At 42.6% G+C, this 27,113-nt stretch overlaps 1 protein-coding gene across 1 annotated transcript in view; it reads left to right on the plus strand.

Moving 5' to 3' along the window:
• Positions 1-27,113, plus strand: part of pals2a (protein associated with LIN7 2, MAGUK p55 family member a) — a 54,853-nt gene that overhangs the window by 13,316 nt on the left and 14,424 nt on the right. Inside the window, exons 3-6 of the mRNA XM_084336354.1 lie at positions 9,360-9,493; positions 12,246-12,364; positions 17,032-17,184; positions 23,715-23,864. Of these exons, the coding sequence (XP_084192480.1) occupies positions 9,457-9,493; positions 12,246-12,364; positions 17,032-17,184; positions 23,715-23,864 (459 nt within the window). The 5' untranslated portion in view covers positions 9,360-9,456. The remainder of the gene's footprint in view (positions 1-9,359; positions 9,494-12,245; positions 12,365-17,031; positions 17,185-23,714; positions 23,865-27,113) is intronic.

Raw genomic sequence — 27,113 nt, forward strand, 5'->3', positions numbered from 1 at the left:
GAGGGGTACCATCTTCCGGTAAGGAGCTTAGAAGCATGTCCAGCTCATCTGTGAAGTGATCGAGCGTACCTGGAGGACGGTAGAGTGTAACAATGGTGAGATTGAAAGGATTAGAGACAGATACTGCATGATATTCGAAAGAGGAGAGTGACAGTTCTGGGAGTGGTGTTAAGTTTGTAGCCCATGAAGGAGATGTCATGAGGCCAGTGCCTCCACCCCGTCTGGAAGGTCGAGGTGTGTGAGTGAAGTTATTGTTTGTAGATAATGCTGCAGGTGTTGATGAGTTATTGGGGGTTATCCAGGTCTCAGTTAGAGCCAGGAGCTGCAGATTTTGACTATGGGCGTAGGCAGTAATGAAGTCGGCTTTCTTGACTGCTGATTGACAGTTCCATAAGCCTCCCCGTACTGTGACGGGTGTATTAGTGGCTGTAGGAGGGTAGGAGAGATTAGCCGGGTTGCTAGCAAACTGCCGTGGGTGGGTTGAATCTGTTCTGGATGAGCAGATTGTGGATATAGGTATGAGACACATTGTGGTGTCAAGGGTGGCAGGGAGGAAGTAGAGAAATAGCAGAGTGGGAGGGAAAGGGAGATTTTTTTAGAGTGGAGTGTAAAATAGGATTATGGTGTACTTAGCACTAGGTGGATGCCTCATCGGATAACTCCAGGAAAACTCTCCAGGAAAACTCCTCTTTGTCCCTCTTTGTCCCTCTTCGTTTCTTGACGCTTCGCTGACGCTAAGCCAGCAAGCCTTTAAATCCCTATCACTAATTAGTGTTGTCTAACACCTGGCCCTTAATGGGTCACTTAAAGAAACAAAATGGCCGCTTTTAAACACGCCCCTTAATCAAGTCAGCTGGTCAGGTCAGCAGTCAAGTCTCAGTTTAAAGATATTACTAAATTACTTAAAATGTCTTACCCTGATGCAGTGTAAGTCTCTCAGTGAATGTGCTGTCCTTCCACAACAGAATGTAGTACAGAGTGATTCCAGGAGAGGCTGAGGTTCTGCTTTTAAGCAGTGACAGGCCTTTGATAGCACACTCAGTACACAAGTGCTGTCTTTAAGCAGGAAGCAGCCTTTAATGGGGCACTTAAGGAAACAAAATGGCCGCTTTAAACATGCCCCTTAATCAAGTCAGCTGGTCAGGTCAGCAGTCAAGTCTCAGTTTAAAGATATTACTAAATTACTTAAAATGTCTTACCCTGATGCAGTGTAAGTCTCTCAGTGAATGTGCTGTCCTTCCACAACAGAATGTAGTACAGGTCCATAAATATAAACACAATATACACTTCCGAGCTGCTTCCACATGGAGGCAACTTCTCTCAATCATTCCAATAACACACAGTTGGATGTGTTAGTTTGTTGGATCCGTTGGATGCACTTCCGAGCTGCTTCCACATGGAGGCAACTTGTCTTTTTTGTTGTTGTGGGAACTACTTTTTCTGGCGGATGGTTTTTTCAATAAATCTTCGATGAATGTGTGTTTATTGTATAGCAATAAGGTTGGATGAATGTGGCAGTTGTATAAAAGCATTACACCACTTGCAGTCGTGATTTGTGAATTCACAAACCACTCCTGCGCGTGATGTAATGCTTAAATAGCATTGTGAGGCTGAACAACAGGACCAATTGACTACATGTGCTTAAAAAAATTTAAATAAACATTTACAGATTTTTTTTTTAAATGGCTAAACATTATTTTGTAATTTTGCAACCGTGGTTCTCACAGGGTACTTTTAACCCTGTGACTGTGAGGCCCAAATAAAAAAGACATTAGCAACTTCAGAGGCCAGAGCAGCGTTTCCGTTAGCCGGTAATTACCGGTATTTGACCGGCAAAATCTGTTGAAGTCCGACATATTTAATCTCTCCGGTCATAATGTCCGGTGAAAATAATTCCCTCTAAACACAATTAGATTATTTGAATTGTATTAAAATAGGCTAAAATTAAATAGCCTATGCGATTAACGAAACAATCATTACATTTGTCGTTGCTTCACCAAGCAGCCGGTCTAATAATGACATCCTGTTGTCAGCGTGAGCTGGCTGCTGATATATTTGCGAGAAGCATGGCTTGGCAGGGTGCAGTACTCCAATTCAGCCATTGGCAATTCAGCTGTTGGGTGGGGGCGCTGCTGACACCGCTGCTCTGCTCTGCCTGCTCCATGCTTCACGCAGCTTTAAATATGGTCAAAACTGTTGTCTTGGCTTTTGTTTCTGTTGTCTGGTTAGGTCACATTTAAGTTGGTGTTAAGTTATTGTCCTGGGAAGTCTTTTTATGTATTATTATTGTATTGTGATATGTTTTGTTTCATGATGGAAAAAAAATTTTTTGATAAAAAAGATATATATATATATATATATATACATTAAAAAAAAATTATAATACAATAAATATCGGTTATCGGCTTGAGGAGCATAAAGTTATCGGTATCGGTGTCAAAAAATCAATATCGTGCATCCCTATCGGAAACCGGCTCCGGCCTGGCCGGTGTAAAAGGGCTAATTGAGAGTTGACGACAACAGATTCCAAATGCAAATACCACACTTGAAATTAACTTTGAACTTTTATCTCCTCCTTGTAAATAAAATAATGAAGGAATAACACACACCTGGCCATGGAACAGCTGAGCAGCCAATCAATTGTCCAATTACTTTTGGTCTACCTTTGGTTAAAGCACATCTTGGTTGTTTCAAATCCATTGTGGTCGTGTACAGAGCCAAAATTATGAAAATTGTGTTTATATTTATGGACCTGACTGTAAGTGAGGTCAGCAATCACAGTCAAAGGGTGAGGATCTCAACATACACAGCATTGTACATCCAGCATTGTACACACACTCACACAGCATTCAGGGTTCGTACTGGTGCTGGAATTCCTTGAAAATGCTTGTATTTCAATGTGCTGTTTTCAAGGTTTTAAATGTGCTTGAATTGTGTATAAAGTGCTGGAAAGTTACTGAAATTGTAATTGCACTTTATACTTTAATAATAAATCGCTATCTGACTGAATAGTTTGGTTTGTTTAGACAAAGAAATAAAATAAGTCGGAGCGATTCGAGTGAGCCTATTTTGCAATCGCCTTTCACGCAAAATGAAATGTGGCTCGGCTCTACCCGTAGTGTTTTTAGCTGTGCCATCTGAGAACAGCGCGCGTGTGTGGTGGTCAAAATGCCGGGAGGCTGCCGTTTTAATGAGCTCTGGCTCGAAAATATCAAATATAAGTCATGGTTGAAAAGAGGAGAACATCCTTGAGTAGCCGTCTGCAAAATATGCAGAAAGGACTTGAAGATTTTTACGATGGGGGAGAGTGCACTTTCGAGCCACATGCAAGGTGAGCTAATGGATCATAATATTAACGTCTCTCAGCCTGGCTCGACACTACAAGTGCTCCACACCGGTCTGTCTCCGTAAATGTTAGTTTTAAAAATACCACTTCAATCATCGAAATAGTCAAGTAACAGGCAGAATACACTATTGGAATTACAAACTTGTGTTTACCGGACTCTGTTTTCACCGCAGTGTTTTGAAATACGCAGCATGTAGCAAAGCCTTAACGTTAGGCGAATCAACGTTAGCTAATTTCCTTTCACTTGTTGTGTATTGAAATGGTATTTTATTTTTATAACGGAACATTTACGGAGACTGGTGTGGAGCAGTTGTTGGTTGGAACGCAGTAACGTGTGTATGTCATAAATGTTATGATGAATTGAAAATGGGGGACCCTGATGTAAACAAGACGAAAGTATTGCTCTGGTCTGCATCCCCTTAACAATTGTGTGTATTGAGCCATAGTGTATTGTACCCATTCTGCAATCTGTTAATAACGTTTTCAATCAAACGTGACGAGCCAGGCCAATTTTAGCATGTTTATTTATGGAATATGCAATCTAACAGCTAACGTGAACTTTACAGTTAATTACATGGATAATAATGTAGTTAGTTCATTCCAGGCCATCATTAGGCTCTAAAATTCATAGGCAGTAGCCTATAAATGAAAATGAAATATAAATGTATAATATCATAATGATCCATTTAGATTAGATGTCAACATTAAACAATAAACTCTTAAAATTAAGTGCAACCAGTGAGATTAAATTAAAACACTTTGTTTTATTTATAACATGATGTTGCTCCTTTTTATTTAGGCAAGAAGCATCAAATTCTGATGAAAGCACGACTAAATCCAGGTCCTGCATTAGTGGATTATTTCCAGCAGACAAGCAATGCATCAAGCAGCACAGCTACATCCACATCAACAAGCAGCAGTGTAGTGAGAGCCAGTACAGTGGAAGCAGCCAGTGGAGTAGCTTGCAGTGGAGTTGCCCCTCTACCATCCACAGGCTCATCCAAGAACCAGTCAACTAGCAACACCACAGGCACCATTAAATCATTTGTTACCTCTAATCCAACACTTCAAGCTGAAATATGCTGGGCAACAAAAGCTGTAACCAGCCACTATTCCTACCATTCATGTAATGACATGGGGGCCATGTTTCAAACAATGTTTCCTGACAGTGAGATAGCAAAACAATTTACTTGTGGGGAGAATAAAGTGGCATACCTCACCACATTTGGGATAGCTCCTCATTTCTCTTCCCTGATGAAGGCCAAAGCCAAGAAAGAATCTGGATATGTACTTCTGTTTGATGAAAGTCTAAATCGGGAAATGAAGAAATGCCAGCTTGACATGCACATGAGATTCTGGGATGATAATCAAGTAAACTCAATGTATCTGACATCTTTTTTCATGGGCCATCACACCGCAAAACAAATACATGAGAAGGTTGAGGCAGTGTGTTCGGATATCGGCTTCCAAAACCTGATTCAGCTGTCTATGGATGGCCCAAATGTTAACTGGAAGCTATTCTCCCTGGCCCAGCAAAACATAGAAGAACAAACAGGCAAGACGATGCTAAATGTAGGAAGCTGTGGTTTGCATATACTACACAATTCCTTCAGAGGAGGGTGTGCATCCACAGACTGGGAGCTAGGAAATGCTCTGTCGAGCCTTAAATGGCTATTCAAAGATGTTCCAGCTCGTAGGGAGGACTATACAGCAGTCACTGGTTCCTCGTCCTTCCCTCTTGACTTCTGTAGTCATCAATGGCTGGAAAATGTGGAGGTGGCTGAGCGTGCACTAGAGATTTTGCCTTCTCTGAAAATGTACATTAATGCAGCCAAAACGAAAATGGTAACGGAACCATCTACTAAGTCTTGTTCAAGATGACCTCTTCCCAGCAAAGCTCAACTTCTTTCTAATGGTGGCTAGGGAAATAACACCATTTTTGAAGTTATACCAGACCGACAAACCCATGCTGCCGTTTATGAGTGTGGATCTCACCAATATGCTGAGGAGTCTAATGGAGAAGTTCATCAAGCCCAGTGTCATGAAGGACGCAACTACCACAGTGAAGCTTCTCCAAGTTGATTATGCTGACCCAGTCAACCACATGGATGTCACCAAACTGAGTGTGGGATTTGTCACAGAGCGAGCTCTGCAGGAGCACATGAAGAAGAACTCAAATGCTGAGAGGCTGAGGCTGGAGTTCAGGCAGAACTGTAAGGTGTTTTTGCTGAAGATGGTCTCCAAGCTTTTTGAAAAGGCTCCACTCAAGTATCCTCTTGTTAGAAGCATCTCTGTCCTGGATCCTAGGGAGCTCATCAAGAGCAAAGAGAGAAGCACCCGAAACTCACCACTTGTCTGCGGCTCCTTGTTGAAACTGGCCGCATTGAAGAGAAATCATGTGATGAGATTCTGAGGGAGTTTGGTCACTTCTATGACTACAGCTTGATGTCAGTGTCAGATCCCTTTAGGAACTTCAACCCAGAAAGTGGAAGGTTGGATGAATTCTATCATGAATGTTTATCCAACAAAGCAGAGTGGCGCCATCTATGGGGAGTAATAAAACTCCTCCTGATCCTTTCACACGGTCAAGCCACTGTCGAGAGAGGGTTTTCGGTCAACAAAGAAGTGATGGTGGAGAACCTCAAAGAGCATTCATTGATTGCCCAGCGGGTTATTCATGACCATGTGCAGAGTGTTGGAGGGCTGCTCAACATAGCCTACAAAAAGGAGCTACTCCTCTCTGCAGCTGCTGCCAGGCAGAAGTATCACATGTATCTTGATGACCAAAAACGTCTAAGGCAAGATAAGCAGAAGGCACAGAAGAGGAAAGGACTAATGGAGGAGATAACCGAGATAAAGGCCAAAAAAAAGAGAATGGAGGAGGATATAAGGGTCCTCCTGAAGTCTGCTGATGCCAATGCAGAAAAAGCTGAGTCTATAGGGAAATTGAGCTTCATCTCAAAGTCCAATGGCCTTCGAAGAGCTGCAAAAGAAAAAGAAATAAGTCTAGAGACTGTGGAGAAACAGCTAACCGACAAACTCAAGGAACTGAAGGACACTCCCTAATAGGCCCTGCCCTATTTGGTCTAACTAGGCCAATTATATTTTTTGCACTATTTTGTGTTCGATGCAGTGTTTTTCTCAAGGAGATGTATTTCTTTTGCACAATACAAAGTGTTTGATTTTGTATAAATTTAAGGCTCAAGGAGCTGATTGACTGCCTACCTCAAAGACTTATTATTTAGCACTTTTTTGAGTAAATATTTAATTAATGTTCGCACTATTTTGTGTTGTTTGATGCAGTTTTTTCTCAAGGAGATATGTTTTGCTTTTAAAGTGTTTGATTTTTTAAGGCTCAAGGAGCTGATTGACTGCCTACCTCAAATACTTCTTATTTTGCACATTTTGAGTAAATATTTAATTTACCACAGCCTGTTTGCACTATTTTGTGTTGTTCGATGCAGTTTTTTCTCAAGGAGATATGTTTTGCTTTTAAAGTAAAAGTGTTTGATTTTGTATACATTTTGTATACATTACATACATACATAAGGCTCCAGGAGCTGATTGACTGCCTACCTCAAAGTCTGTTCTCTTATTTTGCAAATTTTCATTAAATATTTGATTGAAATTGAAGTTTTATCTGGTGATTATTTGAGTGATTGTTTTACCTACAGGAATGAACTAACTACCTTAACATTATTATCCATGTAATTTACTGTAAAGTTCACGTTAGCTGTTAGATTGCATATTCCATAAATTAACATGCTAAAATTGGCCTGGCTCGTCACGTTTGATTGATTGATTGAAAACTTTATTAACAGATTGCAGAATGGGTACAATACAGTACGGCTCAATACACACAATTGTTAAGGGGATGCAGACCAGAGCAATACTTTCGTCTTGTTTACATCAGGGTCCCCCATTTTCAATTCATCATGACATTTATGACATACACGACATACAGATATACAGTACGTTACTGCATAACACATGGGCTCAGCCAGGTTATATATGATGCCAAGTCTACATAATTTCGGTTGTTTATAACTTTATAGCACAATAACATCTGATTTAATGTGATGGAAGAAGTGAAATAATCATTGAGTAAATATTTAATTTACCACAGCCGCATAAGATGCTGGAAAATCTTGAAAATGCACCTTGAAAATGCTTGAAAAGTGCTTGCATTTTGCCTTGGAAAAGGTGTACAAACCCTGAGCATTACTTATGATGGAATTTGTCTTGCGGGCATGGTAAGAGTTTTATGTGTTGCACCTTGCCAACATGGCTTGCCACAACATAAAACTGCCTATGACTGGAAAAAAAGTCTGTTAGGTATTACACTGCAACTTGGCGAAAGGATTGGCCTGGGGATCTGTTAACGGTCATCCTGACCGGCGTTGGTCCTCCAATCACAACTGTTGCTTGTCCAGGCATGCGTTGTTCATGGGACGGGGTTGCACTCCGTGCACGCCCACATAAGTACTCGCTATTTGCATATCAATAGCGCCGGTCGTCAGGTGTGTTAAATACGTTCTCAGATACATTCACACCTAACTTTTTGTGAATGACATGTGTTACATTCCATTCGTAGAGGCAATTAGGAACTGTCTGTAGTCTGCTGCTCAAGCAAGGGGACATTTATGGGCATTCGCGGGAGCGCGCGTGCACGTGCCACCATTAGGTGCGTGCAATCCCAGTTGATTTCAATAAGGCACCACTGTGCTTGTCTGAGGAAAGCAACAGTTGTGATTTGGAGGATCAAGAAAAGTGGGCGGAGTTTGAGATGGGTCAATTTAGGCTACAGTTTTTAATTATTTTGGTTCTTAAAGTGGCATTTCTATAGCAAAAGTGAGCGTGCATGTCTGCAGCTCTCATTGCACCAAACTTGACCAATTTGACAGTGAGGTGAATATTTAAATTTAGTTAGAATGCTAACATTTAGAGACACTCACCATGCTATATAGTTCTAAACCCACTCTTTGGCATACGGTTGTGTTGGTCTGCTGTCTACCGTGTGGTAATATTGTCTTGTTCTGCTGTCTACCGTGTGGTAATATTGTCTTGTTCTGCTGTCTACCGTGTGGTAATGTTGTCTTGTTCTGCTGTCTACCGTGTGGTAATGTTGGTCTAACATGTTCACGGTCAATGTTGTCAAGAGTCCAGAATTGAACTACTTGTAAAGGGTTGTTGCACGCACGACACAAAGCATGACGCGACATCGAAACATGACCAACGTCTGTGCCAAGATCCGATGAACCGAGTGGGGAGGAGAATAATCCGTACAAACAGACGGGACTAAACTATTTTAACGGTTCAGATTTTGCAGCCGGTACAATGGGACAGCCTGTGCTCAATATGGGCCCCTTTTTCTGTTTGCCCCACACCGACACACCAGGGCTTTTTGGAGAGCACTTTTTGCCCCACTCTGTTTGGAGAGTGTGTTTGTACACGCAGGGTGGCCTAGGGGGGCCTCTCTTAACTGACCTTTAGACAGGAAAACCCTCCTTTTGTAGTTCAATGGGCAAACATCACACAGAGACGTACTGTATTGGTGTTTTTCAGTGTAGCTGTGTATCGACTTTTAAACTTGAAATTACATTTGATAAAAACAAAGGTAAATATCGAAGGTCAATATTTAAGTTGTGTATATGATGAACCCGAAGGTAATTATTTATGTGTGTACATGATAAACATGAAGTTAATTATTTAAGTTATAAGAAAGGTGAGAGGACCATATAAGTGTATACTACAATTTTTTTCCCCGGACATGTGATATTGATTTATTTTGTGTTTATGGATAATTTGCTTTCTATGTTTACTGTTCATTTTATTGGTCATTATTTGTGTGTGTCTCTTATGTGTTACATGTTCGAAATACAACTTGAAAGAGAGCGGAAGAAAGAGAGAGTCTCCTTATCTGCATGTCCTGTACAATAACATGAACTGTGCATGATGACCTTGGTGCACGGCACGCACACACTGACATGTGGGTTCTCTCTACCTTCTCTAGGCCTCCAGGCGCTCTGTCGTTAGATCAGTGGGCAGGAGGGGGGATTTTGGCTGTGCTGTGAGGCGTTTCATTGCCCAGAACCCAAGTAATAGCAAACATGACCGTCACCGTGGCCAGTGCTCAGTCAGGCTCAGGTAAGCTCTCCGTATAGAAGGACAAGTCAAAAGCCACAGCGATGGGCTTATCTCAAACTCCACCCCTCTTTTTTATTGATCCTTCTTTTCTCTGTCCTCCAACACAACAGTTGCGGACGGGAAGCAACAGCTGTGATTGGAGGATCGAGAAAAGAAGGCAGGGTTTGAAATGGGTCAATTGTTACATTTAAAAATGTCACCACAAATGTCTTCACACATTTGCACGTGAAAAGTAAGTTATGTTACCATTAGAATGACTGCATTAGTTTGGTTTTTCAGATTCTCGTGTAAGCTTGCTAACGGGGTTAGGGATGTGTCATGGTCAAGTAATCCGTAGACGTATGATTGAATAATTGCTTATTCTTACATACCTAATAGATTTAATTGACAGACAGACACTGACTTATGGCTCCAATACCAATTTTGTAGCTTAAACGAGCAATTCACCCAAAATAAAAAATAAAAACAATATATTTTCCCCCTTACCAGGACTGCCATCTATCTCTATCTCTATCTATTGTCTTGGTGTGATTTACTTTCCTGTAGAGTGGCACTGAATGGCACTCAAATCACCCCAAAAAATATGTGAAAAAGTATTTTTACAGAAATCATGACCGGTTATTCAATTTATAATAAAACACAAGATACTTATGCTCTAATGACTCAATCCCATTGCCAAAATAAAGTTTAACATGCCTATAAATAATTATGCTATGGAACTACACAGTAATGTTTTAATTCATGGCCCATAATGGCCTCCAAACAGCATTGCCAACTTCAACAGGCCCTTTTATGTGAGCTCCAGGTATTAACAATGTCGATGCTAAGCCTTTCAAAAACCTGGTTATGTCGCCAATGTATACTGACCTTGAGAAAGACTTACAGGTCTTACAGCACAGTGGATACGACGGCTCTCTATTTGTTTTAGATTCTGTGGTGATGGTCATAAGTAGCTCCTATCAGGGATATTATACGATTTTCCTCCATACTCTACAGTCTCCAGCTAAGCGTCCCTCTTACTACTTCCACTTAAGTAGCCCTAGTCCTTGTAGTAGCATAGATGTTTGTTAGGTGGATTGGGTTTCTCCATTGAGCGCTTATCCTTATCATTAGGGCACAAGTATCTTGTGTTTTATTATAAATTATTGATCCCCTTGGGGGAAATCCGGGCATCATAGCAGCACAGGGGAGGGGTACAGTTGTGGACAGGGTTCTTCTCTAATAGTGTGGGATGATAGATCTGTGAGTAGGATGATTCGTCGTGATTAACAGCCCCTTGTTGTTGCTACCACTATGAGTGAGGGTCGCTCTCCACTGGTTTTCCTGCTCCGTGCTCGTCTTTGTTTGCTCTTGTTAGCTATCTGGCTGCATGTTAGCCTAGCTTAGCACAATGAATGGAAGCGGACAGTGCCGGTTAGCCTAGGCATTGTCCAACTAAAACCTCTCCTGAAGGCTAACCGGCACTGTCCGCTTCTATTCATTGTGCTAAGCTAGGCTAGCATGCAGCCAGATAGCTTTCTACTGAACGCACAGAGAGGAAACTGGTATCTATCTTCTTGTCTCTCTCTGGAGAAGACGATAAGCTAATTCCCCAAAATGTTGGCGTGTTCCTTTTAACTCATTGACCGCCACGCTCTTTTCCCATCTTTACTCAATGGCGCCAGCGTTATTGACCATTTTAGTGATGTTTGCGGACCCATCGTGTGTTCTGTATTATAGCTATGGAGACAATAGTATGGCTCATTTGACAGACATTGTTCATAGTGCAACACTGACTAACCAGTTAATTTCTACATATTGTAGTTTGTACGCTATTCCATGCTAAACATCGCCCCTTTCCAAAATAATCTTTTTTCATAAATCGCGAGATATGACGCGTTATATGCATTATGGCCAAATTGTTCGGGGTTGCTCACCTGAAACTCCAAATACTTCAAAATCAAAGGGGGGGGTCGGTCGTTTTAACTCAAAACTGCGATCGTTACCAAAACCATGTTTTAGGTCCTGTAAAATACGACACTGTGATCGGTACAGAAACATGTTTTAGGTTCGGTAAAATAGACCTTACCTTACCCAGAAGGTACTCCAAAAAGAATAATCCCAGTGATCCCATCGCGATTACTCATGTATACTCGTGTGTACAGGAAATAGGTTTGAGGCGATAACATCTCTGAGCGATCGCTCTGTGCTGATTCCCTCTGAGGGGGAGGAGTTCTTGCAGAAAAAAAACTATCCCAGTTCAAAAGATAGGTGATACTGCCACGTGGCAGGATTCGATCGTCATTGCAATTTTAACGTAGGCAGATGTGCCAGGGAGACCCAGGGAGCTCCGGTCGAGTGTTTAGAACGGGGATCAAAGGAAAAATATCAAAGGATCAAAACCAGAGAAAAGTCGGGTTTGGCGCTCAACCGTTGGCGACGAAACCCGACTTTTCTCGGGTTTGGCGGGCAAAGAGTTAAGGCCGCGTTTGTTTATTTGCTTTGCCGCCAAGAAATCATCTTCAAATCCTCTTCTCATCTTAGGGAGTCAAATGTATGTGTAGCCAAATTTCTTGTCCGCATTCTCGCGACAATAAAATTAACTAGGACCTAAAAATAAGTAATTGACCTGTCTCAAGCCCCACTCTCTTTTCTTGATCCAATAAATCACAACTAGGAGGATCAAGAAAAGAGGGTGTTGTTTGAGGTGGGTCAATTTCCATTTTGTTCTTCAGCGGACTCTTGTCTCGTGTGTTTTTGTTCTCTCCTCCAGCCATGCAGCAGGTGCTGGACAACCTGAAAGAGATGCCCTTCGGCACGGGAGCCAAAGACATCGACCTCATCTTCCTCAGGGGCATCATGGAGAGCCGCATTGTCCGTTCCCTCGCCAAGGTAAGACGCACACACACACACGCACACACACACACACACACACACACACACACACACACACACACACACACACACACACACACACACACACACACACACACACACACACACACACACACACACACACACACACACAGAGGCTATCATCTTGTCTGGTCAGCAAGCGCTGATAGTTAAAAAGTTTGATCCCTTCCCGAATCCAAATCAACAACTTGATTCATCCTCATGAGTCATTTTCTGCTGGAATCTAAATAATGACCCAGCAGCATATCTGCAGGGGGTGTTGATGAAAGTTTATCGAGGTTTATCAATAGAAATGACACAACATGTGTTTTTGACCCAAGTACAGAGACCTGATGTTAGAAAATCTCTGGACCTGGGCCTCTCTGTTAGGGCCTCCACCCTGTAGAGTAGACGGTTGTCAAATATTTATTATAATAACTAGGGCTGGGCAATATGAAGTGTCATATAACAATTTTTCTTCTTTCAAATCGTTATTTTTTTTTATTGTTTTACAATATGTATATAGTGGGCAACGATATTGTAAGAATTCAGGTGTCGCAGCAGCACCGGGGAGGTGCAGGCAGGGTAATAGAAATGACAATAAAATATAGAGGATAAAACTATCAGGACTTCCTCAAAATCTGAGCCACCTGTGTGATGCAACTAATCCTGCGAACCTACCATGGTCGCTATTTCCCAGCTATAGTCATCACGGAAATTTCGAACTGCTGAGGTGAAATGCTAATGTAAAACTCGTTTTTATTAGGTGATACATCTAGTGATCTATGTCGGGGCAACAGTGGCCCAGGAGGTAGAGCAGTTGTCTGGTGTAATCCGGAGATTCCCGGTTAGTTTGGAGTCTCTTAACCCCTAACTGTTCCCGATGAGCAGGTTGGTGTGTGAGTGAATGGGTAAAATGTGAGGAACAAATTGTAAAGCGCTTTGGATAAAAGTATTGTATTATTTGTATATAAATCCACCATTTACAATTTATGTTACGAAAACTATTATTCTTTTCAACAGGTCTCTAATTTATAACACGCTTGTGTAAGATAAGAAGTGTTGTGTTTGGGTGAAGGTGTAGGGATGCTGCTAAGCTATTTTCAGTACTTTATTGAACATACCAAACGAAACGCTATTCGATATACAACACGTTTAAAGTGTTAACGCTCACAAACGTCAGTTGCATGAGTACGTACTTGATTTATATTCTTAATTTTTGTGCTGGTATTGACATGATTTACATGACACCTCTCTTGTTAGCCACAGATGCCCTCCATGCTGGTTTAAGAGCTGGTTATTGCCAAGCGAACAGGTGCATATCTATGTTTAACGTGGACAGTGAAAAGGTGACTGGTTTCCAATACCCAGCACCAGGGGCAGAGGTCCATAGGCTGCGCTATAAGTATAACATTGACCTACACGAAACGTAACATACAGATCGAACACCTGACCTTGTCAAAATCATGATGATGATGATGATGATGACTGCTTATAGAGATAGGGATTCAGCTTGGAGGCAGGCACTGCTATCATATTAACATGCATTAACACTTTGAGTGCCAACGACGAGAAATCTCGTTAGTTCATGCCATGCGTTGAGTGCCAAAAACGAGAAATCTCGTTATTTAATCGTTGTTTTTATTATTAGCTATTTCTTCATTTTTCATCAATCTAGCCTCACGTTACCATTGGGGATCTATCTGAGCTCGAACAGGGAAAATACCGCCCCCTATCGTCTCTCCGGATGGTATTGCACCCATTGTATTGGACTGAATGAAACGGATGGGAAAAAAAGAGTCCGGAATCCACATTTTACTTGTCAGGCATGTAACCGGAGACTATCCCATTCATTGCCGAGCCGCAGAACAGCGTGGAATATGTGTTTCCAGTACCCAGCGTTGGATCAATAAACGCAATCGATATTTGGAATGGCGATCAGAAATTGGAATAATCTTTTTGGAGAACATCTGATCTGAGGTAAGGAATCTATTTGACCAGTCTTGGGATAATCAGAGTTTTTTTCACATATCTCAGTGTATATGTGCATATGTGTGCGTGTGTGTGTGTGCTGATCAGGAAATAAGATAATAGATTTTTCAGCCCGCTTCTCTAGCGTGCATAAGTACACATATACTATCGATAATCTAGCGTTCATTCATAAATGGGCCGAAAAATTACAATGTGTTTTGTGTATTCCACTAAAGAGCGATTCCTGCAGAATCTTTCTTTTTTCTGGAAGTTTACAAAAACGAAAGTTTTTCAAAATGGTATAAAACGGAAATGTACCGATTAAAAAAGAAAAAAAAATCCGTTTCGACAATGTTGACTGCAAACAAGTCATTGATAAGCGACGGGCGTATTAGACACATAGCCATAATTTAAGGTATAGTTTATGCGTTCGCAAATGTGCTCGCCCTCCCATTGACTACAGCGCTGGCACTCAAGCGCTAAATCGTGCGCCCCCTGCTGGCACTCAAAGTGTTAAACATGTCAAACTCAAAATAGTGTGCAATATAATGCACAGGCTACATCATATCTGTAGGATTCAAGTTTTCTTTTTTATTAATATTCATTTAGCTGATGCTTTTATCCAAAGCGACTTACAAATTGTGAACAAGTCATCAGGAGGGGTACAACTCTGGCACCTAAGGGTCAGTGGCATTCTTCGTCAGTGTCTTCCGAGTGTTACATACACTCTTTAATTTTTTATCCACTTTTTCTCCTTATTTTTCTCCCATCCCAATTTCGTAATTCCAATTCTCCCCTCCCCTGTCTTGAACATTGCTAGACTATGCCTCCCACTGGTCGGCTGTAGTGAGGATAGAAGCCTTGCATCACGTGTCCCCTCCGGTACACGAGGAGGCAGCCTGTCTCATCTTTTCACCAGACAGCTCGAACTCTCAGTGGCGAGGAGTAACGCGTGGGAGGCTCACGTTGCCCCCGATACTTCCTGTGTCTGCTGTACAGGCGTCACCCAACCGACCTGTAGGAGTCGCTGTCCACAACGTCCAATCCCCACCCACCGGCTTTCCCACCCTCTAACACTGCCAATTGTGTTAGTATGACGGCTGGCCAAGCCGGAAGCAACGCAGAGAGCTGGGCTCGATACCAGCATCTCCTGCGTTAGTGGCGAGCGCCTTGCCCACTGCGCCACCCAGCCGCCACGAGTGTTACACTCTTGAGTGCATAGTAGTATAGACATATTAGCATGATAGGTACTGGTAGTAGTATAGATATAGTTAGTAGCATAGTAGTCGGGTACGTAATACAGTAGTCTGTATTGTGATAGTAAAGAGTTAACCGTCTGTAGTGTGGTAGTGAAAGGGTTAAAGAACTGGTCATTATATCTTACAATTAGGGATGTCCCGATCCGATCACGTGATTGGGATCGGGGCCGATCACGTGATTTTCCGAAGATCGGGATCGGCAAAAAAAATCATCAATTTCTTTTATTAAAATGTCTTTACTTTTTTTATTATTCAACAAACATGACCATGTTCACGTCTTGAGACCTTAGTTTTGGTTTTAAATTGCATATCATCATTAATTTATTTATTGTCACACAGAGCAGAAGAATTTTGTCAAAACAAACCAATAGCATCCAGCGGCAGAACGGCAGACCAGCCACACTCTCAGACCCAAATACAAATTTAATTTTTTTTAATCCCAATTTCTCACATTACATTCACCCTGAATGTTGACGTTATCCAGGTGAAAAGTTAACTTCATTCAAGCGAGGCATTGCAATCCTTGACATAAATCATTTGATGTATAATTAAATCAAAGGAAATGCGTTTGGGTCTGAGAGTGTGGCTGGTCTGCCGTTCTGCAGCTGGATACTATTGGTTTGTTTTGGCATAATTCTTCTGCTCTGTGTGACAATAAATAAATGAATGATGATATGCAATTTAAAACCAAAACTAAGGCCTCAGTATGAGTTTAAGAGGTGAACATGGTCATGTTTGTTGAATACAATTATTTTTTTTTAATTTAAAATTGATTTTTATTTTTAATTTTTTTTGATCGGATCGGGAAAGATCGGTATCGGTAGATACTCAAAATCACATGATCGGGATCGGGAGCAAAAAAACGTGATCGGGACATCCCTACTTACAATGTCTTATTTGTGGGCGGCCGGGTAACACAGCGGACTAAGCGTCTGTCTACCACCGCAGAGACAGTGGGATCAAATCCAACTGCCAGCGGTGCCTCCGGCTTGGCCGGTCGTCCGTGCTGACAGAATTGGCTGTGTCAGTGGGTGGGAAGCCGGTGAGGGTGGGTCCTCGTCGTTGTAAACAGCGACTCCTACAGTTCGGTCGGGGCGCCTGCACAGCAAGGGAAGGATCTAAGAGAGGTAGTGTGACCTTCCACACGTTACACTCTCCCAGTGAGAGTCCGCGCTGCCAGGTGAAAAGAAGCGGTTGATTGGCTGCACATGTGTCGGACGAAGCATGTGATAGCCTCCACTCTCCCAGACCGACTGTAGGGGGTAAGTGCGCGACGACCAGGAAGGGGATTGGGAATTGGCATAACGACTAACATTGGGATGGGAGAAAAAGCGGAAAAAGGAGGGGAAAAAAGATATATATAAAAAAATATATATATTTGTGCATTGTTTAATTGGCAGATTCAACTAAAGCATATTGTGTGTGTGTGTGTAGGCCCACGAGCGTCTGGAGGATGTGCAGCTGCAGGCGGTGCGTGACGACAACGTTCAGCTGGTGTCCGACGTCCTGGACTCCCTCAACAGTCTGACTGACCGAGACGCTTCTGCTTCTGAGCTTGCCAGGATCCTCCAGGAACCCCACTTCAAGGTACTACATACCCCCAAAGTCCCTTCAGGAGCCCCACTTCAATGTACTAAATGCCCCCCAAAGTCCCTCCAGGAGCCCCACTTCAATGTACTAAATGCCCCCCAAATCCCCCAGGAACCCCACTTCAAGGTACTAAATGCCCCCCAAATCCCCCAGGAACCCCACTTCAAGGTACTAAATGCCCCCCAAAGTCCCTTCAGGAGCCCCACTTCAAGGTACTACATACCCCACAAAGTCCTTCCAGGAGGCGTGTATGCTTTCTACAACGCAGTTGGGTTTCCGGGTTCCTCTGATTGGCCACTAAGCCCACGTGACCCTACGCTATTACGCCCCCCTTATCGTCGCCAGTTATCGCATGCGCATGAGCCGCGACAAGCCCCTCAGCCAGCCAGCAATACTAAGCTCCAGTTAAGCTAATTTATACCGTAACGAATCATTAAAAAAATATACCAACTGGAATATGTTGTTTCTTTACACATATGTTGGATTATGTACAAATCTAATCATGACATTTAAGACATGCATGACATACAGATATATATATCTCTGACTCTGAGCACTTGAAGACTGTGCTATTAAACCAGGAAGTGCAGCACTATGTCAGCAGAGTAGTACCGTAACGAATCATTAAAAAAAATATACCGTTAACTGGAATATGTTGTTTCTTTACACATATGTTGGATTATGTAATTGGTTTGTCATGACAAACCAATAAAAAATCGCGCGACTCGGGCTTCATCAGAAAGATCTCTGCGCCGAGAGGCATTCTATAAAGCTGGGAACGAAGGGGAGCTCCAGTAGCTCACCGCGTACCTCGAACGCTATTTCGGCGTCGGGGACAACCGTGCGCGTCACGGATCTGGGGTAGCGAGTTCGACTCCCGGACAAGCCGTACTTTCTCAGAGTGTCTTTCCCCCCATCTATACCCCCATTCAACCTGTTTCTGTCGGTCATACTTGACCAGAAAAAGCGATAAACGCGAAAAGAACCAGCTGACTGGTCAAAGTAAAAAAAAAAAAAAAAAAGCTGGGAACGAGGTTAGTCCTTCTCAGCCAACCTCAGCGCGCGATTGGCTGAGGTTGAGTAAAATGCCATGGTAAGCCAATCAAAGGTAGAGGTGGGCGGGTTCATCCAGTGTCTGCACACAGCGCAACAACACAAGCCAGTCAACGTGAGACCGCGGTCCGTGTACGTTTTGATAGTTGTTTTGGTGGCCAAATAATCCAAAACGAATCCAACGAACAACACACGCGAGCATTCAATGACAGACCGCGGGTCCATGAGGGTTTTTGTTCACTCTAGTCTTGTGTTAGTTGTGTGTTGCACTGCAGTAGTGGAGGCTCGCCTCTGCTGACATAGTGCTGCACTTCCTGGTTTACTAGCATAGTCTTCAGGTGCTCAGAGTCAGAGATATATATATATGTATGTCATGCATGTCTTAAATGTCATGATTAGATTTGTACATAATCCAACATATGTGTAAAGAAAGATCTGTCACATATCCCCCCCCTTAGCTCCGAGCCTCTCGGGCGGACCACGTTCCCCGCGCTTCTCTCCTGGTCATGGCATCCGCGCTCCCGTGTGCCGCTCCCGACCTGTGGATGACGGAGAAGACAAAAGGCTGTAAGGATAGGAACCAGCGGGTGACCCTAGCATTGGTGTCCTTGTTACGTGAAAGCCACACTAGGGGTGCATGGTCCGTGACTAGGGTGATCAATGGATTACGCACTGTGGGCCTTGGGGCCACCATTTGACACTCAGGCAAGAGCGACAATAGTCTTCCACCGCTCTTCTTACTCCTGGCCAGTAAAATCTAGCCTGAATGCGATCGAGGGTTTTCTCGACCCCTAAGTGTGCCCTGAGGAGTGGGCCAGGCGTAACACCGTCTTTGTATGTGGCTGGGGAACCATGGTGGCGGTCGGGTACTGTCTAGTCTTCCCATGCACACAGGTGACTCCTACAGTTTTCTCCAGGAGGGGATCGTCCACCAGTTCTTGTTTTACCAGTGTCAATGAACTACCAGAGTCTAATAATGCAGTGGTGTCACACTTATTAGCTCTTACTGGCGTGAGCGTGGAAACGCTTGTGTCCTCCGCCCAACATGCGGTTGCCAGTGCACATGGACGTGGCATGTGAGGTTCAGCTGCAGAGGGCATTGACACGTCATTTCTGTAGGGACAGTCTCGCGAAATATGGCCCTCTTTGTGGCAGTTGAAACGCCTCCTTCTGTCACTATACATTACAGGTAGGGGTGGGAATCACCAGTTTCATCATGATACGATACGATATCGATTCTTTGGACAACGATACGATATTTGCCGATATCACAAAGTCTCTCACGATACAATACGATACGATTAGATTCAGGTGCCTGCGATCGATATGAGATGATATCATATGCCCATTTAACACAATCAGTAACATTTAGATCAACAAAAAAAAGGTAATGAAAATATCATTTGACATTTGTATTTTTGAGCTCTTCCAGACATTTAAAGGAAAATCAATCTATTGTTTTTAATACAAATAGACCTCCTGTTCACTGTAAAGTGCCACGTTTTTATATATTGAGCTTTAAACTTTAAGCTACATTTTTTGGAACTCAAAACTCACAACCTCCCTCTCCCAAACCGTTCCTACAACAATTTGTTGATGTTGCATGATCATGTATAGGCCTACATTTATTATGTATTATATTGTTTATGTTTAAATAACATTTAAACATCAAACTCCTCTGACCTCATCTGGTCTTTCCAAAGACGCGCGCACACACACACACACACAGAAAGGGAGAATGCTATGCTGTAACATCTACACACACGGAGCTACTGCTGTTGTTCTTGGGCAGATATGAGACTCGCCACAGGATTTTCAAAATAAGAGTATCGATATGAATCGATCTTATTACATCGCATCGATCCGATTCGATTGTTGATAATTACATCGATGTATCGATCTGGATCGATGTATCGTCCCACCCCTAATTACAGGTGGTCTGAAGAGGGGTGTGGGGTGTACGTAGCGGGGTGCCTCGGCTCTCTTACCTGTCTCTTTCAGCCGACTGGGTGATCCGGGTCGTGTGTATCCTTTCCGCAACGGAATTCGGTTTCCGGCTTCCTCTGATTGGCCGCGACCCCCACGTGACCCGCCCCCCTATCCACCGCTCTGCCACGCGTGGCAGAGCGAGCAGCCGCGGACTCGCTCGCTTCCTCAATTTATACGCATGGAAGTATTGACTGAATGAATGAATGAATGAATGAATGAATGAAAACTTTATTTAACAGATTGCAGAATGGGTACAATACAGTACGGCTCAATACACACAATTGTTAAGGGGATGCAGACCTGAGAAAGACGTTTGTCTTGTTTACATCAGGGTCCCCCATTTTCAATTCATATAGAACGACTACGCCGTAACAAATCATTAAAAAAAGATACCGTTAACTGGAATATGTTGTGCCTTTACACATATGTTGGATTATGTAATTGGTTTGTCATGACAAACAAATAAAATATCGCATCGCCGGCTGTCTCTGGCTTGCTCCAGCGGACACCAGAGCTCAGCCCGCGGCGAGAATGTGCTGCCGCGAGCGGCATCGCTGAGCTCTGGCTCTGACTACATGCAGTCACTGAGTGTTGTTGTAGCCAGCGGGTAAATCGCGATTTTTTTAATTTGTTTGTCATGACAAACCAATTACATAATCCAACATATGTGTAAAGGCATATTACAACCGAATTCCGTTGCGGAAAGGATACACACATCCGGGTCGGGTGCTGGTACTCCTCCGGTAAAGCGCCTCTGCCGATTGATATACTTCCAACCCCTCCACGACCTCGTCGAAGCATGTAGGTTTGTTTTGGCTGATGCGTCGGCCGGAAGAGCACGTAAGTATCTGTCCATTGCCATCCTTTCGACCGGTGTAATGTTCTGAGGCTCAGTCAATTGGCCAATTGGTCGCCAGCCATAGCAAATCATGTTGTTGCTCTCTCTGGGATAAGTTCCTGTCATAAGTCCAGTCATGGTACCGCTGGGCACGTGTCAGAAAGGTGATTCCCGAACATCACAGTATTTCTATTTTAAGAACCGCATATGACGCTAGTCCTCTAGCGGTGCGATGTTGTGGTACGCTGTTTGGGCCATACCAGACAGAAACGGAGCCAGCAAGCAAACCCACTATTCTGCTGGCCAGAGCTCTCGCTCAGCGGTGCGTTCGAATGCCGCCAAGTAGCTCTCAATGTCATCATCGCCGTTGAGTTTGACCAGGAAGCGACCTGGGTTAATGTTGCTCCCACGTCTTTCAGCTACCATATATCTCCCATCCTTCACGTATCCAAAGGAGGGGGGAGGAGATCTGTCACAATATATATATATATATATTCCTGTGCAGGGCTTGACATTGGCACCTGCCCACCCGCCAGATGCGGGTAGAATTCCCCTGGGGCGTGTACTTCCGTCATTCTACCCGCCACAGTGGCTAGTGGTCTGTCTGTCTGTGTGTGTGTATGTGTGTGTGTGTTTAGCGTCTTTTTCTCCCTGGCCATGTGCATTCTAAAAAATAATTATTATTATGCAAAGACCAGCCCTGATCTGCCTCTGATTGGCTGAATGACGGAATAAACAAAAAAGCCATGTGAAACCTGAAACCTCTCTTCAAAAGTTATTTTCACACTTGAGTCGCGTCGTCGCCAATACTGTACACATAATCAAGCTGGCGGGCTCGTTGAACACAGCTGCCTACAACCATCCTTACAGTACTGGCAAGTATTTTCATATCTTAACCAGTGTTGCAACTTGCTTACTGAAAAACGTTCCAACGGCGACATTGTTCATCAATTGATTCAACCTAGAACCTACGTGCGCGCTCTCCCCCCCCCCCCCCCTCTCTCTTTCTCTCTCTCTCTCTGTCTCTCTCTCTCTCCCTCTCTCTCTCTCTCTCTCTCTCTCTCTGTCTCTCTGTCTCTCTCCCTCTCTCTGTCTCTCTCCCTCTCTCCCTCTCTCTCTCTCTCTCTGTCTCTCTCCCTCTCTCTCTCTCGCTCACTCTCTCTCTCTGATTGATTGAATGAAAACTTTATTAACAGATTGCAGAATGGGTACAGTACAGTTCAATACATACGATTGTTAAGGGGATGCAGACCAGAGAAAGACTTTCGTCTTGTTTACATCAGGGTCCCCCATTTTCAATTCATCATAACATATATGACATACATGACATACAGATAGACAGTACTGCTACATCTATACATTTATGACATACCAGATTTGCAAATACAGTACCGTTTGTGATAGAAAAAGTGTCCAGAAAAGAGTGTATATACATTTGACATATAAACTGTACATTGGAGGAGGTCTCTCATTCATCACGGTGGTGAAAAAAGTTAGTCTGGAGCCCATTTTCACATGACCATTTTAATAATCACATTATTACCATTGTTGGGTTATGATCGGCGTGTGTGGGGATTTTTGGCTCGTGAAAATGCTGAGTGGCTAGTGACTTTGGAAAACCACTAGCCACAGTGGCTAGTGAGCCAAAAAGTTAATGTCAAGCCTTAGTCCTGTGTTATGAATACATTTTACTGCATAAAGAATCAAAAATCGAAAACGGTGACTTCATAATCAAAATTTGTATTTAATTCAGAAATTTTTTCGTATAGTTACACACACACACACACACACACACACACACACACAGAACCCTATGATGAAGCCTACACCACAATACAAACCCACTGAGCCGTTATCGTTCTATGAAGCGAGTTACTTGGGTTGAATGGACCAGGGGATTATATGGTGAATAATTCAACTTGTGTTCTTATCATCTCGAGACTCGAATGGATTTCGGAGTTTTTTTTCTTTTCTTTTTTGTTACAGCAGCCATCCCCTAATTTCTTCTGAAGTGCCTGTTAGCCTGTCCTTTACTTTCACTTGCCCCGCCTCCTTACCGCTCTGGACCAATCGGAGGCTCCAGCCTCAGGGGAGATTCCTTCCTCGGTCTGAAGTTGAGCAATGTAGACATAGTGAGGAGGAGGAGGGGGGGAGACCCTGTCAGCTAGTGGGGGGGGGGGGGGGGGGGGATCCTGTCGGCTAGTGTTTCTGGTAATGTGAAAAGATCGGTTGATGCGCTTAGACCAATACAGAATCCCAGTTTCCTGGCTCGGCTGTTGGCGAGAACAAGGCCGCTTTTGTTTTCCTTATCTGCGTGTCGGATTCACGTTATTTAGCCTGTTGTACGTTCTTCTGTCTCAAAATAGGTCCTGGATTGAAGGAATGTGCACTTAGGTAACGTGAAGACGTGATCAACCGATGACAAGTGATTTCTTGAATGGTGTCCTGTTGCAATGGACTTCTACAAGCGTGTCTATCATTGTGTCCTCACTGCTAGTAAAAACAAAGATAATGCTGTGATATGTAGAGATGTTTCTTGGCTCTTAAACCCTCTGTGTGCTTTATTTCTCTCTTACTCCCCTCCCTCTTTCTCTCCTTCCCTGCCTCTCTCTCTCTCTCTCTCTCCCTCCCTCTCCTCCTCTCTCAGTCTTTGATAGAGGCTCATGACAAAGTGGCTGCAAAGTGCTACGAGACGCCGCAAGCTGCCGTGAACTGTGAAGCCTCGCTGAACGGCGCCCTCATGCCTACCGACGCCATCAGGATGATTGGCATCCAGAAGAAATCTGGTGAACCGCTGGTAAGTCAAGTACCGTTGTTTTATATATCGACTTACATCTGAAATAAAAACACTGTCTATGCTACTATACTTATACTACTACCTATCATGCTAATAATATGTCTATGCTACTATACTTATACTACTACTGATCATGCTAATATGTCTATACTACCATGCTACTATACGTATACTACTACCTATCATGCTAATATGTCTATACTACTATGCTACTATACTTATAATAATAATAATAATAATAATAATAATAATACAATTTATTTGTATAGCACCTTTCATTCAGAAACTGCAGCTCAAAGTGCTTCACAACAGAAAAAAGACAGGCATATAAAATTAGCACATAAAGTGCAGACATATAAAATCAGTTTTTCACATTAGGATCTAACATCCCAACAGGCCACCTTGTTTATGGTTTGATTCAGTTTTAAATAGACAGTAAATAAAATAGTAGAATAGATAAAACATTTTTTTTACAGTGCAATAAAATTGTTCTGGATTACTGTTCAACAGTTCAAAGTCGTCTTTACCTTCTCTGTTTGGTATCCACAGTTTAAAACATGACAAGTCTTCCCTCCTGTTTGATACCCACTTTGACCCTTTGAACCTCCCACTCAGGGGCAAACCTCCCTCTCAGGGTGCAGTTCCCTCTCTCAGGGTGCAGTTCTAGGCCTGGGTCCTACACAGTTTTAAAGCCTGACAGTCTCTTGTTTGATACCCACACAGTTTAATACCTGACAGTTTTGAACCTGTAATACAAAGTAATAGACAGAGTAAAATAATACAGTGCAATAAAATAGTAGAATAGAATAGATAGTAAAATTATGCAATAGAATGGACAGAGTAAAATAGTGCTACAGTACAATTAACAGCAGAGTGTATTAGAAGGCTATGGTGAAGAGGTACGTTTTTAGCTTATTTTTTTAAATATTAAGAGATCTAGCTTCCCTAATGTCCATAGGTAGTGTGTTCCATAACTTTGGTGCATAGTTTGCAAAGGCTGTATCCCCGATTCTCCTTAGACTGTGGCTTGGAACCTTCAATAGACCAGTAGCAGATGATCGCAATGTTCTAGGAGGCACATAGTTGACTAGAGAATTTGCAATGTAGTTTGGTCCTGTTCCATTTAGTGCTTTGTATATAAGGACCTTGAAATCAATTCTAAATGTTACCGGAAGCCTAGCTGTTAGTAGCCTAGCTGCCGAATTTTGAATAAGTTGGAGTCGTTATGCGTTTGTTTTTTTGGGAGGCCAGTGAGGAGTTTATTTCAGTAGTATCTAACGTCGGCTTGAGATAAAGGCATGGATCAGTTTTTCAGCGTCTTTTTATATTTATAATTTTTAAAATAAAATGTATACTACTACCTATCATGCCAATATGTTTATACTACTATGATACTATACTTATACTACCTATCATGCTAATATGTCTATACTACTATACTTATACTACTACCTATCATGCTAATATGTCTATACCACTATGCTACTATACTTATACTACTACCTATCATGCTAATATGTCTATACCACTATGCTACTATACTTATACTACTACCTATCATGCTAATATGTCTATACTAATATGCACTCAGTAGGGCTGGGCGATATGGCCTAAATATGATATCACGATATTTTCTGACCTTTCGGCGATACACGATACACATCACGATGTTTTTCCTTTTTTCCCCAAACAATTCATTATGAGGCCAAGACAGTATTTGAGTTTGCAAGCTAACATTAAAGACAAAAGACTCATGCATTTAGCATTTTTATATTATATATATATTATTAGATTTAGATTATTGGATTCTTAGATTATATATTTAGCATTTTAGCCTTTTGTTTTTTTAGATTATATATTAGATTATATTTAAATTATTAGATTACATATTGTAACTATTTATTTATTCATTTATTTATTTATTTATTTATGTATACATTTATTATTTGAACGGCTTAAGGCTATATCTGTACTTGATGTTTGTTTGTTGTGTTGCATACTTGAAATAAACTTCAATCAAATCAAACCCCCCCCTCTTAAAAACAAAAACCTGTGTTTAACCTAGCCATTAATAAAACATCATGCTAAAACTGAAACAAATGTCCTACTCCCCTAAAGAAAGAAATACATAGCAAACATGACTCAGTTATCCAATAGTGCTGCTGCTTTTTATTTTGTTAAAATCTTTTAGTTAATAAGACTACAATATGACTACAACGATTTCATGACTGCTTCCTGTCCTCTCATTCCATTTCCGTTTTTCCGGTTAATGTTACATTTTCAACAACAGATTGCTGCTAATTAAACACTTCATGGAAACGGAGTAACGTTAACGTTATGTCGAGTTCATACGTGTAGTGTAGTATGAACTCGACATAACGTTAACATTACTCCGTGTCCACTGTTGCTGCTACTGTTGCGTCGCAGATGGATGGTACACTCTGTTAGCTCCGTAGCTAATCCGCTTATAGACTAATTTACCGATAGCAGTACTGTTAACGTCGGAGCGCATCAATACTCCTGGGTTTCGGGGGGCATCCCTAACACAGAGCCACCGCCTCTCTGTCTCTGGCTAGGTGTGTGCGCTTGCGTGCGTGTATGTGCGTGTAGATGACGTCATTTTGACGTTCTGTTATTCTATGCATAGCAAAACCTATTAATATTACATATGTGTTGGCTGAATCGAGTCAATGTTTGTTATGAATAAAACGGCAGAAATAACATAACGTTACAAAGTACAGTTGACAGCTGGGCTGTGTTAACGTTACAATGTACAGTCGCGCAAAATAACGTTATGAATGCCCGAAATAACAACGTTACAAAGTACAGTTGACAGCTGCGCTGTGTTAATGTTACAATGTACAGTCGCAGGGCGGTCAGGTGGCGTAACGGAGATTGCGTTCGTCACCAACCCCGGAGCGGCTGGATTCGCCTGTTCGAATCCAGCTCACAGCTCCGGGGTTGTCACCAGCTTGGCTGGCCGTTCACACTAATACAATTGGCAGTATTAGAGGGTGGGAGAAGCTGGCGGGGTGGGTCCGGGTCGTTGTAAACAGCGACTCCTACAGTTCGGTCGGGGCGCCTGCTAAGCGCGGATAGGATCTAAGTGGGATAGTGTGATCCTTCCACACGCTACGCCCTCTCAGTGAGAATCCGCGCTGCCAGGTGAAAAGAAGCGGTTGTTTGGCTGGACGTGTGTCGGAGGAAGCACGTGGTAGCACGTGGTGTGGGGGGTAAGTGCGCAGCGAC

This window comes from Notolepis coatsorum (assembly GCF_963971535.1).
Source record: "Notolepis coatsorum genome assembly, chromosome: 19".
Taxonomy (NCBI): Eukaryota; Metazoa; Chordata; class Actinopteri; order Aulopiformes; family Paralepididae; genus Notolepis; species Notolepis coatsorum.